This window comes from Temnothorax longispinosus, chromosome 7 (genome assembly GCF_030848805.1).
Source record: "Temnothorax longispinosus isolate EJ_2023e chromosome 7, Tlon_JGU_v1, whole genome shotgun sequence".
NCBI lineage: Eukaryota > Metazoa > Arthropoda > Insecta > Hymenoptera > Formicidae > Temnothorax > Temnothorax longispinosus.
Window position 1 is genome coordinate 19854815 of NC_092364.1, and position 13533 is coordinate 19868347.

General features: G+C 41.1%; 2 protein-coding genes and 1 long non-coding RNA gene across 7 annotated transcripts in view; all 3 read right to left on the bottom strand.

Moving 5' to 3' along the window:
• L(2)gl (LLGL domain-containing protein l(2)gl) overlaps window positions 1-9644 on the bottom strand; it is a 24675-nt gene extending 15031 nt beyond the window's left edge. For all 5 annotated transcript variants that reach the window (XM_071784390.1, XM_071784392.1, XM_071784389.1 and 2 more), the window contains exon 1: window positions 7565-9644. In XM_071784390.1, the coding sequence (XP_071640491.1) occupies window positions 7565-7648 (84 nt within the window). In that variant the 5' untranslated portion in view covers window positions 7649-9644. The remainder of the gene's footprint in view (window positions 1-7564) is intronic.
• Window positions 3650-7558, bottom strand: LOC139816728 (uncharacterized). Its single transcript, XR_011733066.1, has 3 exons — window positions 7106-7558; window positions 6081-6400; window positions 3650-5920 (listed from the first exon to the last, which is right to left on the bottom strand). It is a non-coding gene; the product is annotated as an uncharacterized lncRNA (long non-coding RNA).
• A 136-nt stretch (window positions 9645-9780) lies between the features above and the next one.
• Window positions 9781-12286, bottom strand: LOC139816719 (glutaminyl-peptide cyclotransferase). Its single transcript, XM_071784426.1, has 6 exons — window positions 12009-12286; window positions 11664-11807; window positions 11093-11356; window positions 10833-10994; window positions 10479-10704; window positions 9781-10390 (listed from the first exon to the last, which is right to left on the bottom strand). The coding sequence occupies exons 1-6, from the start codon at window positions 12102-12104 to the stop codon at window positions 10236-10238; spliced, it is 1047 nt and encodes a 348-aa protein (XP_071640527.1). The 5' UTR covers window positions 12105-12286; the 3' UTR covers window positions 9781-10235.
• Between the last annotated feature and the right edge of the window lie 1247 nt (window positions 12287-13533).

Genomic DNA, 13533 nt, shown 5'->3' on the forward strand with positions numbered 1-13533 from the left:
GATTATGCAAAAAATGTAATTAACGAATCCTGTTAGTCATTTGAATACATGTATACTCATATTTTCTGAAAATCTTAATTCAAAGCCAATAGAATATTCAATATTACTTGTTGGGAAATTTGTAACAGAATGCCTACAATTTTCTTTTTCAAGCGAAAGAGAATCGCAATCTAAATGTTTTACAAAAAAATGTTTGTTAAAAAAATAATAGAATTCAGAATTAAAATTAAAGTCAAGATAAACACTGCTATTTGCATTTATTTAATTTGAAGATTTTCGTCATAGAAACTTATATCGTAAAGTTTTACATTATTCATTACGGGAAAAAACACAGTTTCACAAATCAAGATTCTAATGGAAATTTATACCAGAATGTATAAACTATCTGCAAAAGAAATCCGTTATTCACGTCTTCGATGCAACAGAGATTTCGTTCAAGTTGAGATTACGATGGAAAACTCATCATCGCCGCGAATTTTCTCAATAGACAAACGCGTCAAGATTTCTGCAATCCGCCGTAAATAGACGGTTAATCGAGAAAAATGTACAGAGAGGAAAGATTTTTCTATCCGGAACTGATAAAGATAAATCTTGGCGACGAAGATTTCGTCGAAGATTTCGTTTTCAGCCCGCCGATAAAGATACATCGACCTGAACCGTCGAGATAAAAAAAAAACCGGTGATCCCGGACCTTGGCTCCAGCACCATTTCCATGAGAAAAGGTGTCAGTACCTGCATGTTGTGCTAAACACGATCCTTACGAGAGATACATCCTAACGAGAGTTTAAAGCGAGACACTGCGCTGGTATTCTGTGCAACAAAGAAGCGCGTGCGTTCCTTTCCATTTCTTTCAAGTTAAATTCGCAGACTCGCTTGATTTTGGGAAAAAAAAAAAAATGCATTGACAACAAATTAATAGACGACGATACGAGTCAAGCGCGGTACGTGGTGCGCGAGTAAAGAAAATGCATTAAATTAATTTTGTCTCGTAAACAGTACTTGGCGACACCTGCGATTAATGAATTCATCGCGTCTGCGGTAATCTAATAATTGACCTTTCTTAAGATCTGGAGAAAGCTCTAAAATTTAATTTTTACGACTTTTATTACGTATACTCTTGGCGTTTCGGATATATTAAAGGGTAAAAGAATCATCAACCTTCATCAAGTATTTTAATGCAGATAAAAGCATAAAAACTTTGCACCGGTCGCGAGATATTGACAAGTTATTTACGAACTGCAACGTGGAACGGGCTACGGTTCACGGTCGCATCCGGAGCGCGCGAGATACGCAAATTGGCGAACTCCCTTCCACCCTTCCTCGCGAAACGAGGTACGAGACCTCTTCTTTTCATCTATACCTTCTTTCGCCGGTTTCTCCCTTCTTTCTGTCGCCTGAAATAGCGCAAACATACACGGATGAATGGACACTATACTCGCACGTCGCTATTTTCGAACTGTTCGAGTCATTTGCATATACCGGGGAGGAAAAAATCGTCCAGACAAATATCAAGGTGACTGAACCGTGTTTGCTTCGCATCGGCACTAAATAGTCAATTTATCCATCGTGGAAAACTGGTTTATATCAAATTCCAACCGAAGAAACATGTTCCAATCTCTTCAATCATTTTTCAACTGAAAAATATATATTTATATATGTTTACTTAAATCAGAAAAATTATGTATCGGAGGATTGATTTTTTTTTTTCAATGAAGTTATCACAAGTATAATATCGATTCAATGATGCAGTTACGAGAACGCACCCAAGCAAATACGAAAAAAGGGAAGGTCCCGAGGGTCTTATCATATATTTTGTTTGCTCGTAATGCCGATATGATCACTTGCTATCTGTGCGATATATATTGAAGTTTCTCGTTCGGCATCGAGCTATCGAGGAATTAAGCGTTAGGTAAGATATACCGAGCGCTCTAAGAATCATGCCGCGTTAACTTGTTAAATAAGGCTGATTGATATATGACGTGTTAACAGTATCTCGGACTGTTTTCTTCGTAATTATAAAATTTAAAAAAATATGTATCTATATAATAAGATATTCAGTATATTTAATATCCAAATGTGGAAGAATAAATTTCTAAAACTTCACACAAAGATTGGGAACGACTCTTCGATCGAATTACGTAGAAATCAACAAGTCAGTGTTGCATCTGCACTAAAAAAAATGTCGCAAAACCTAAAAAAAGATAAATAAACGACAAAAGAGTGAAATTTTTTCTCATTAATAAAAAAATTAAAAGATTCTCATATTTATTGATCTTTTTAGCATTTTTATTACAATAAGAATAACGAGCTGTGACAAATGTCCCGAGAATATCAAATTTTGACGTGTAGGGTTAAAGAGTGCAAGATGAGAAAATCAACAAATTTTCCAACACATGAAATATTTCCTCATGAAAAAATGAGCATAACGGTGAGCCAACCGGCTTAGTTGGATAATCGCGTTTGGGATTGGGTTCGCCATCGCCTGAATTTACTCTCGCGCATTTACTCCATGCACTTCGTGGAATCTCTTCGAGAATCCACAGCGCGGGGAATTAAATCGCTATAGGGTTTCGCGATAATGCACACGACGCACTACAGCGTCATCACGTCGGACGGACGCATATGCGTTGGGAATGCCCTTACAGCGGAAATCGTCAATAATTCTTTTTCGCTCGTTTAAAGACACTAAAAATGCTGCCTATCATTTACAAGTAGCGTCGACGAACGATAATTTAGAATCAAAAGGGATTTTACGTTCACTAAAATTTTTATTTATAAACTATCTAAATATTTTAAATTATTCCTTCTAGATTGCCACTGAAGTAAACTTTTGTCAAGTTGTTTATTAAACGTATATAAGATTATATATTGTAAAATATTCGTGTTATTTTCGTATTTTTACAGACTCGCATATCTATCGATAGTTAAATCTCAAAGCTTCTCTTTACATTAGCAAAGTAATTAAATTTGAAGCGCTTCGGACTTGAAAATTCTAACGCAATAATCATGGTTTTGTAACATCTTTTTCCAGATCAGGTGCAATATTGACTTGTTGATTTCCGCGCAATTCACTCGAAAAAGCCGTTCCCAGCCACTTGCGCGACTGATAAGAGGTTTCGACGTTTCCTGGCAGATTGCACAGACCCAACGGCAGGAAATTATCTGCTGGCGAGGGCTCTCGCATGCGTGCACCTTGTGGAACACGTTCTTGTCGAACGATTGTTCGATCGCGCGTCTAATGGGGCATAATGAAAAATGCGCAATGCCGCATTTAACAAAGAGACCGCGACTTCGTAACACTTGAACGGTTATTGTCAGCCGAAATGCCGTGTGTTTCATCGTTAACCAACGTATTGAGTAATGGCCGTTCCTTCAATTGTCAGATATTTTATCCACAAGCAACATGCTAACAATAAGCAACCGAACTTTTTATTAATCCTCTTGTTAAAAAATTCTACGTTTTTTAATGGAACTCAGAGATTGGTGCCATATGACGATTGCGATTTTTAAGAGAAAAATTTCAAATTTACTCTAATTTGATTAAAATTGAAGAAATTCTAGCATTCTAAAAAATATTTAACTTTTATTTTTAGACGAATTGTAATTTAATAATTATTTCTATTGTAATAAAAAAAAAAAAAAAAAAAAAACATTCAAAGTACTGGTTTTTGAAACCAGTTCTACATTATGGAACTCTATCTAATTTATTCTTAGAGATAAAATATATTAATTGTCCTTAATTAATATAATGTATAAATATAATGCAGGCATTTCTAACACTTTATTGTTCTAACAAAAAAAAAAAAGAATTTTTCTCGACAGTTTTTAACATGAATTCTGTCAATGGAGATTTAATGTATGAAAATTTGATTAAATGGGTCTTTTGATCTCTAAAAATAAATTGAAATTTCTACACCAACAAAATTAAAAGATTAAAAGATGTAATTATAAAGAAAATGATAAACGACAAGCACGGCTGTTAACAATCAAGATAAAATACAAATAAAAAATGTACGGTATCGAGATAGGCGAGAGTCATCGTCTCAAATTTCTGTTACTCAATTCGATGAAATTCCGAACACGTCTGATTTCGGCAAATATCGAAATCCCTCGTGCACGCAGACACATAAACTATCCAGCAAGGTCAAGAGAAAAATTTGCGACAAAGTTATCTCACTGCTTAAAACAATCGTACCGTCATTGGACTTTTTCCTCGACGCCTTTCGAAGCTGCATTCTTGCCATGGAAATTCATGGCATTTCGTAAGTAAGCAAACACGTTCTGATACGTCAGATAATACGCTGTCGGCTTCGAAGCGTAGCCCCCCCACTGAAACATGCGGCCGTTTACGATCGATGCACGGAATACCTGCGGTCGAACGGAATCGCGCGCGATGTGTTCGCGAATAAATAACGCAAATTAACGGGCAGCGTCTGGGTGAGCGCGAATACTTTCGCGCGTGATTAAACGCTCGCGGCATTATCGAAGTAACGACGCGTTACTCCGCTTTCGCAAATACACTCCCGCGTTGTGCTGGAACACCTCATAAAACACCGAATTTCGAACGTTTATATCTCGACGAGATGATCGATATTGAAGTGACACAGAGTATATTTCCGACTTTCGACGAGATAGCGAGATGGGTATGCGCAGAAAGAGTTAAAGACGCCTTTATATAATGCTACGTTTACATAATACGTAAAATGAAATTGTTGCGTGCAAGAAAAGCGGAGTCTTTGATGAACAAATCTTTTGCCTCGCGGGGGACAAAATATTCTATCCGTACGCGTGTACGTAACACATTAACATCAGGAAACAAAAAAGTAATGAGCAATTTTGCATAAAAAGATGCATACTATATATCGGGAGAAGAATAAGTGCAGCGCGCGTGTCTGGCTAAGATTTTGATCAGATTCGCAATCTGTCGGCGATGACTTTTAACTAACAAGCACGTCAAAACAAATGTAATAATACAGACACAAAATAGCCTCATTATGCGGTACGACAAATCGGTGTACGAATCGCATTATGCAGTACGAAATATCTTAGAATTGACGGAAAATCAACTTCTAGCGTTATCCTCCGTGAAATCCAATCAATTTCTGTTGGCGGAAGTGTCATTGAAAACAAACAGCTGTTCGTGAAGCCTCGGAAAACGTAGGTAAATAATAGAACGTTATATATTTTCAAATTTGAAGCGACTCTCGTTAGAATCTAATTTTAATTCAAGGCTCGGTTATTAAGATATCGAATGTTACAACATAAACGAATGTAGATTGCTCTCAATATTGTTAAAAACCGAAGCCAAATTACGTGAAGATGTAACTCTTTCGATTCGTAGCGCATTTCATGTTTCTCGGTTAATTAATTACAACGCTGAATAATCGCTGATAAATAAATAGTTTACGACAGTCTGCGTGCTAAAGGGTCCAGTCGATCGCGGAGTGTTCCGAGAGAGTCAGTTGAAGATGTATATCTAAACTTCTAAACCAATCGCGGAGAGCGAAAACGCATCTTCTCGCTAGCTGCGTGCTCGTATTGTGAAAATTATTGCGCCGCAGACGCAGCCGAGTAAATAAACTATGCTGCAGCGTGTGCATGAGCAACGAGCAGGGAAAAGAGGAGGGCACACGGGCAGACAGATAAAAAGATACCATTGGTACAGACGGTAACTTGATATACCCGGCGAAACGAATCGCTCGGACCTGTCTGCTGCGGGAAGAGACTCGTCGCTGTTTCCGCCGGCCAGAAACTTTTCGCCACAACGCAACGCTTTGATTCACGAATGTGTTGAAAGAGCAATCCTTATTCTCTTCTCTTCGCCTACATATTTCCATAATCGTTGTTTCTCTAAAACTGCGTCGGGAAAGCAAACGCTTGCGCAAGTCTCATAAGCACGCAGGATGACAATCGAAAGTTGCTGAAATTAAATAACTGTTATTTTGTAACGAGTGGGCGGAATGAAACGAATGAAATGAATGTACCGTGGAAAGAACTCATTTTTGACACACGACGCAAGAAAAATGTACGTATATAAGTTTTTAAAAGTAAATATTGTAAAAAAGGACTAATTAATCCACCTGATTGCACGGCTGATGTATGTTTTCAAGATAATCTCATCTGAACTCCTGGGCTGGGGTAATCTCTAGGTGCTTTTGAACAGCTATTATATGCACTTTCTGACGTTAATAACTGTAACCGCGCCTTCGAAGAATTCCAGGTAAATTCCTCTCGTGGAAACGGCCGTCCAGACTGACAATGCGATCTTCTGGATATACTATGTCACTTGTGAGTCACATAAAGCCGAATTATCAGGTTTTTTTATCTTTTCATGTTCACAAAATGTATATTCTTCTTGCGCATAACATACGCTGTGTGTGTGCGGAAAAATGATGGATTTCTACGGAATGATGTTCAATTCATTTCATCTACAAAATAACAGCTATTCAATTTTAATAACTTTCCGATTTACACTGTTCAGCAAAAAAAGCATAAGAACGAAAATAATAATTTCCCATAATTTTTAGACGCTGATCCCGATGTCAAAGTTGACAAATTCAACTTAAATTGTATGAAGAACACTTTTTAATTTTAACATCCGCAAGACTCTACATGAACGTTAATCGTTAATATCTTTTTAATCATAATCAACACAATAAATTCTTTTTAAGGACTAAAGATCCTAACAACATACTTAATTCTGATTGCAATAAAACTTCTCTAACACGTCACACATAGTTATAATATGCCAAAATACATTAATCCTTTTTTTTTTGTAACTGCAAATTACTCAAATTTGTGACATGACAGAGCGATTTGGTAAACGGGATCTTATTCAACGTCCAAAAAACTACAGGAAGAATGATTCTCATTCTTGTGCTCGAAAAAAGTGATTTTTTTGTTGAACAGTGTCACCATTCAACAGGTACAGTTTTGCTCTGTAATTTTTAACTTTCACATCACAGAATTTAATAACGTCCCACTGAAAGAAAGCAGCGCATGTTTTAATGCCGAGCAAAGTCAGGATAGTATTACACGTGTGTAAAAATTAGTTACAGCTTAGAGATAGTTTGAGAGAGAGAGAGAGAGAGAGGAACAGAAATACCTGAGAATTATTTCTTTTCGACTGACACAGACCAACGGTCAATTTATCGCTCGGTGAAGGTCCTCATGTCGCGTATCAAGGCTCCGCAGAGTGAAACTCGTCGAGGAAAGTATCGAGAGAGAACAGGAAAAGTCTCGTCAATATGAAAATCGAAAATGGATTTTCCTTGCGAGCAACGCATGCATTTCGGACGGGCGCACGTGGCTTCCCGCGCCTTCCGGTAGGATTGCAGGAGCAACGCGCTTTTCCCAAGGAGTCCTACAAAGTGATTCGTTCCAAGCCCCTCTTCTCTCTCTCTCTCTTTCTCGGACGACCGAGTCGAATCATTTTGATCAGATTGGCCTGGCAACATCGCCCCCGACGCTCGTTTCTGCGCCCATTCGCGGCGTGTTTCGCGCCGGGTGTGGGCGAGAACCGTCTCGCCGGGTACGAGTGTCCGTCTTTCTCTCTCTCGCTCACCTTTCGAAAAGCGAAGAGGTCCTTCTGCAGCTTCTGCCGCTCGGCCGTGGGCTGCTGGCCCTTCCCCCTGATGAACTTGAGCATCTCGACTCGCCGTTAGCCCAGCTCAGCGCGTTGTATGTTCTTCGCTCTTTCGCTCCCTCTTCGTCGCTCTCTCTCTCTCTCTTTCGCTCGCGCTCTTTTTCTCTCTCTCTTTCCCGCGAACACCACGCGAGGGTTATCGCTGGTCGCACGTCACACGCAGGTACGGACTACGGACACGCACGTTTTAACCGGCGGCCGCGCGTAATTAACGCATTCTTGAATGAACGTCGCGCTGGATCACGTCCGCGCGCGGTCACGACGCCGCGTTATTTACCGCCCGTTCCACGTTCCACGGCTACGTTCACGGTGGACGCGCGCGCCCGCGCACGTCACTGTCCCTTGTCTCCTTCGGTATTATCCACCCGCGTCCGGCCGTTTCCCACCCCGCCGCCGTCGTCGTCGCCGATCGTCGCGCCCGTCGCTCTCTCTCTCTCTCTCCCTCACTCACTCGCGCTTCGCGCTCCTTCCTTCTCCCGCGCGCGCGCTTGCGACACACACTCGACACAACCCAACACAACCCAGGCGGGTCTCGTCCTCGTCGCGCTCGAGGGGATCGCGCGATGTGTCAGCCGACAGCCGACTCGCGTGTCTATCACCGCTCGCGGAATACGCGCGCTGGCTATACCCTCCCGCGGGAGGACGCACGGGGGATCACACGTCACACGGTCCGGATACTACGGGGCGACGCCCGGGATTCACGCGCGGCGCCGGCCGAGATCGTGCGGTGTGCGGTACGCGCGACGGAACGCCAGAACACCATCGAAAACGAAAACGCTAACGGCAGGCAACGCAGGCGCGCGCGCGCTCGATCACTCTACCACACGTCCCTCTCTCTCGCACCGTCGGCGTCGACTCTCCCACCTCCCACCGCCGCGCGCTACCACAAGTTTCGCTCGGAAGCCCTCGGCCGTCCTCGGCCGCGCTCGGCGCCCCGCCGCGCCGGCGGACGCACCCGAACGAACAATGACCTCGATCGGCTCTCGAATTCTCGTCATTCTCGATTCGCGGCATTCGCGCGGCGCGCCGACGGACGGCCGGCGGCCATTGCCAACGATACCAACCGAGGGAATCGTCGAGACCGCTCGTCCCGACCTTTTCTCGTCGTCGCTTCAACTTAGCGCCTCGCTGCGAGCACGTTTTACGTTTTTCTGCGATGTCCTCGACGATATTGATCTCACGGGAGAGCGACGGAAAGTGTGACGGTGAATCGTCACTCCGGTAGGTGCAGGTGGCTCTTTTCATTTTCATTTCGTCGCGCTTGCGAATTTTTTGCGCTGCTGCGCGCTGCGAACGCGTAGGTACATTTGGATAAATCGCGTTATTTTTGCGACTGGACGATCGATGCGTCTGTCCGTACGTCGAATGGTCGCGCGTAGATTCTTGTACGAATAATTATTATACGTGTAATATTATTGTATTACGCATTCAAACATCAACGACTTCGTCGGTACCTATGTACTCTTTCCCGCCATGATTCCATTTTGTTTTTCTTTTTATGACTGACGAGAGTGACGAGGCAGCGTCATACTCGAGATAATTTTTGCCGCGATTATATAAAATATATCGAAGTCTCAGAATTATAACGTCGATCCGATGCTCCAGATTTTAAATAGGCGAGACTACATGCCGAACAAACATACTATACGTTTACGCGAGCGTTACTTCTATAGTGACTTACGATAATTCACTCGTTTACGCGGAGTAAATTATCGTACTTAAGTTACTACAAAATTCCGTTTACTTACGCGAAGGAATTATCGTAAGTTTTACTACGGATGTAACGCTCGCGTAAACGTAGTAAAACTCGCATCAGTCGCTTGTCACAACGTTCTAATAATGGACGTGTGCGTGTGCGCGTGTCGATGTAGAGACGCACGTGAAACGCATGCTCGTAGAACATTATTCCGAGCATGTAACAGGACGTCACGCGTTCGACTCTCGGCGATTTCCTGCGCTCTAGACGTTTACGCGGCGCCGAAATCGCTCCCCGATCATCACCGTCGTGTGACACGAATCTTCCTACATTCGAACGAAACGCGCCTCGAGAGGCGCAAATTCTTGAGAAAAGTTGCGGGGAGATTCGTGGCGACACGAGAAGATGAAACGCGTCAAATGTATCAAACAAAAATATGTACTTTTATCAGACTACTTTTATGTACAGGACACGTAATTTCAGATCTGTTAAATTTATACAAATATATAGAATTTGCCTTATCTACAATATACAATATTACATGACTGCGTCTATATAATAAATTAATAATTACGTATAATACAAAATTATACAAATATACTACGTTTTTCGTAAAAAAAAAACGTCTAGCAAGACGTCACGACGTAAAGATTCAAAAAAGGCCGTGTGCTTAATGTAAAGAATCCTTTCTAAATATCACGATATCCGGAATTTCTTGTTTTTTGGTTAGATATGTAAATACTTCATAAACAGCATTATGCACTTTTTCTCTCGGTATTGTCCGTATATAGTTATATATCTTGGGGATTGACGCATAGATGAAGCACAGTTTTCCTACGCGTTCATTATTTCTTCGGAATGTACTGTATGACGTCTTTTAATTTCATTGGAATATTAGACGGTCGACAAATGTAAGTAAGAAGCGACGAATATCCTGAGGATCTTGTTGATGTTCTCTGTAGTCTTCAAGTCGATGTTGTGTCGATTGTCGCCAGACTTGTGCCAAAAGGGCGGAAACGGGGTCGGTATTATATGCAAAATAGGCACGTCTGGAAAGTATAGAAAATGCACTTTTACTGGTAGGAACGTGTGCGAAACGATATTCGTGCTTCGCGAAATAATTCAGGAAACACTTACCTTTCCTTAGAAAAGGGATATGATCGTCTTCGATATGCGCCTCGAACGAGTACGGTTGAAAGTATCTCTGTTCCGGTTTGCCGTACGAATACGATTCAAATTTTCTCATTTGAGCTAATTTCTTTTCGATACTGACCAGCAAGGAGTACCACTTCTCGGTGTTTCTGAAGTAATTGTAAAAAGTCGGGTCAGGCGCGCCTATCAAGTCGAGGAGGACCAATATGTCCTGTAGAAAAATTCACGCAATATTAAATAATTACTATACAATAATATTTTGTAAATTGGAAATATTTATATGATTCGTCAATACTTCTAATGATATATCTGTATTGATAACGTAAATACGGTACGTACTATTTTATCTAATTCAGAGAAATCGATTCCTTCTCCGTAAGAGGTCCTTCTATTGTGCCATTGTTTAGCCAAGTGTTTAGCACCGTAAATCGAATCGTTCGGACCCCATTCCTCGAACGCTTCTTCCCCATCGAAGAAGATAAACATCAGGCTGACATCCTGCTGTTAGATATAACATGTAACACAGATATAAGTATAGATTTTTCCAAGTTTCATACATATATGAGCCGTTGACTCTCGTAATATTCTGCATAACTTACTTGTTTAGTCAAATATTCACTCATGACAGTTGCCAAATTAATTAGTTGAGCGCATGGCACAGCACTGTCCGTGGCTCCAATAAAGTCCCTCTCTCTTGTATATTTCGAATCGTGATGGCAAGCCAGCGCCAGATATCTTTTTGCATTAGGATTTAATTTTGCTATTATGTTTTCGAACTCCAGCTCGCCAAATACAGGCGTGTTAGCTTTGAATAAATCCGATTCCACTGTCCAACCCAGATTTCCCATTGACCTCTTGATATACTGAAAAAGAAGCATACATTTTTCCTGTTATTCGTAGATTAGATGCAATGACACTATGACATTAGATGATTAAAACGTATTTACATAGACATTTATCATTATGTAAAAATTAGTTTTTTTTTAAATTATGTTATTCAACTTTATCTAACTTTAATGTTATCGAACTTGTCAGCTAAACGTTATAATACCGTTATCTTTGTGTTTTATTGTGAGCGCGGAAAATCCAAAGGAATTAACATCATTTTGAAACTCAGTTTCGTGGAAATGAGAAATTCCCGCGCGGTGCTTTTTCCCGTTTGCGCCTTACCTCCTTTACCGTCGCGTGCTCGGCGGTCCCCACGATCCTCACCACGCATATGTTATCCAAGACCTCATTCATGTGGGTGACGTTCGTGAGACCAGACAACGTGGCGACCTGTTCGTTCGTCAGCGAGCCGGGCACGTGATAGTACTGAAAATCACGTAATAATAATGACACACTCGTCAGCCGGTGACAGAACGTAACAATGAACTAAAGAGAGACAGAAAGAGGGAGAGAAAGAGCGGCGATGCGAGCGATGAAAGTAATCGCGGAGGAGGTCTCCTTCCTCCGCGAAGAAGATGGGCGTGCAACGAGGGAAGACGCGGCGTTCGTTTATATACGTTTACATACTTTCTCCCTTGCGAGGGACACCTCCCTCGGGCGATCTCGCTCGGCCGCGTGCGGTGACACGACGACGGCCAGGAAAAATATACATAGCGCGATCATATCCGTGCTCCGTAGCAGTCGCGCGTCAACTGTGAACGCATCGCGATGTAAAAAGGACGAGAGCTCCGTTCCTTTTGGCTGAGTTCTCCATCTTTCCTTCCTCTCTCTCCGACGGCTTCGCCGTCTTCGCCTTACGCTTGTCTCACTTCGAGAAGGGATAATATGTTGCGTAAATCATCCTCGCGAATGCGCAGTGGATGAAACGTTGGACCCGCATGCCGAAGGGAAGCGGCATGGCTGCTAACATCGCGTTGCGTTCGACGGTAGAAGTACAAACAGCTTTTGCGCTGCACTGCCGACGGTGTCAAAGATTCTGCACGACTCTGGTGCGACCGTTCCTAACATCGAGACGCTGTGGATGTTAAGAATTGTGCTTTATTTTATAATGCGAAATATCTGTTGCGTGCGAGCGACATATTAAGATATTATCTGGAGTAACGATTGCAGTAATGGATGTAATAAATGCTGGTGGCGATAAACGATGGGGCTTGGATATAGATAATTAAATAAAATATATTGCGACAGAGTAATTGAGCCGTCATCAGATAACGAGGCTGGCTGAAAAAAGACTATACCGTGAAAACAAGTGACGCGAAAGAATTAGCAAGGAAGCACAATGTAGAAAAAATGCGAAACGAAATTAATGGCACACGTCATTTCTTTCACTTCATGAATCTCAATATTATATGAAATACAGAAGTTAATTTAGGTCGTTCACGATCAAACATAGCTGATAAATTCGATAACGGTAAAAATAAAGTTAGATAAAGTTAAATGACAATTTTCAAAAAGCTTAATTTTACTAACAATTTTTTATCACTCTTGAATGCTTAATTTTCATATTTCCTTCCATGACTACAAATTTTAATTTTTATATATACACTCAATTTATTTTCAATTCATGCATTTGAGATCAATTTTTAATTGGGCTGTTACCCTATGCCCTATGCAATGAAAGAGAGAAAGAGCTTGTAGGTCAAATTACGTGATTCTTAGTTACAATGGCATTGTGACTGTAAATTTCAACTTTTTATTGTAATTCAATCAATAAGGTTGAAACCGACTGTTGGTCAAGTAACAATCGCCACTGTAAAACAGCAACGCACTTAATTATCCGATATGTAGGTAGTCTGATACAGTTATAACGGTGTCTAAATCGTGGTTAACCACTTTTCGCGGTAATTTCGGATTTAACGATCTGGTATGTTCTGAAAATTAAGTTATATTATGCATGGTATTTTGCGAAACTGTTTCTTCTGATTTTAAAGCCTTAGCAATTATTACCTTACAACACGCAATTAATTAAATAATCCGTACGTAAACTCCTTCCCTCTTACAAAGTATATAATTATACCTGGATTATAATATATATAGCTACATTTTACGGTATAATTCCCGCAGTATTGCGAAAATTGAAAGATTGAGGACA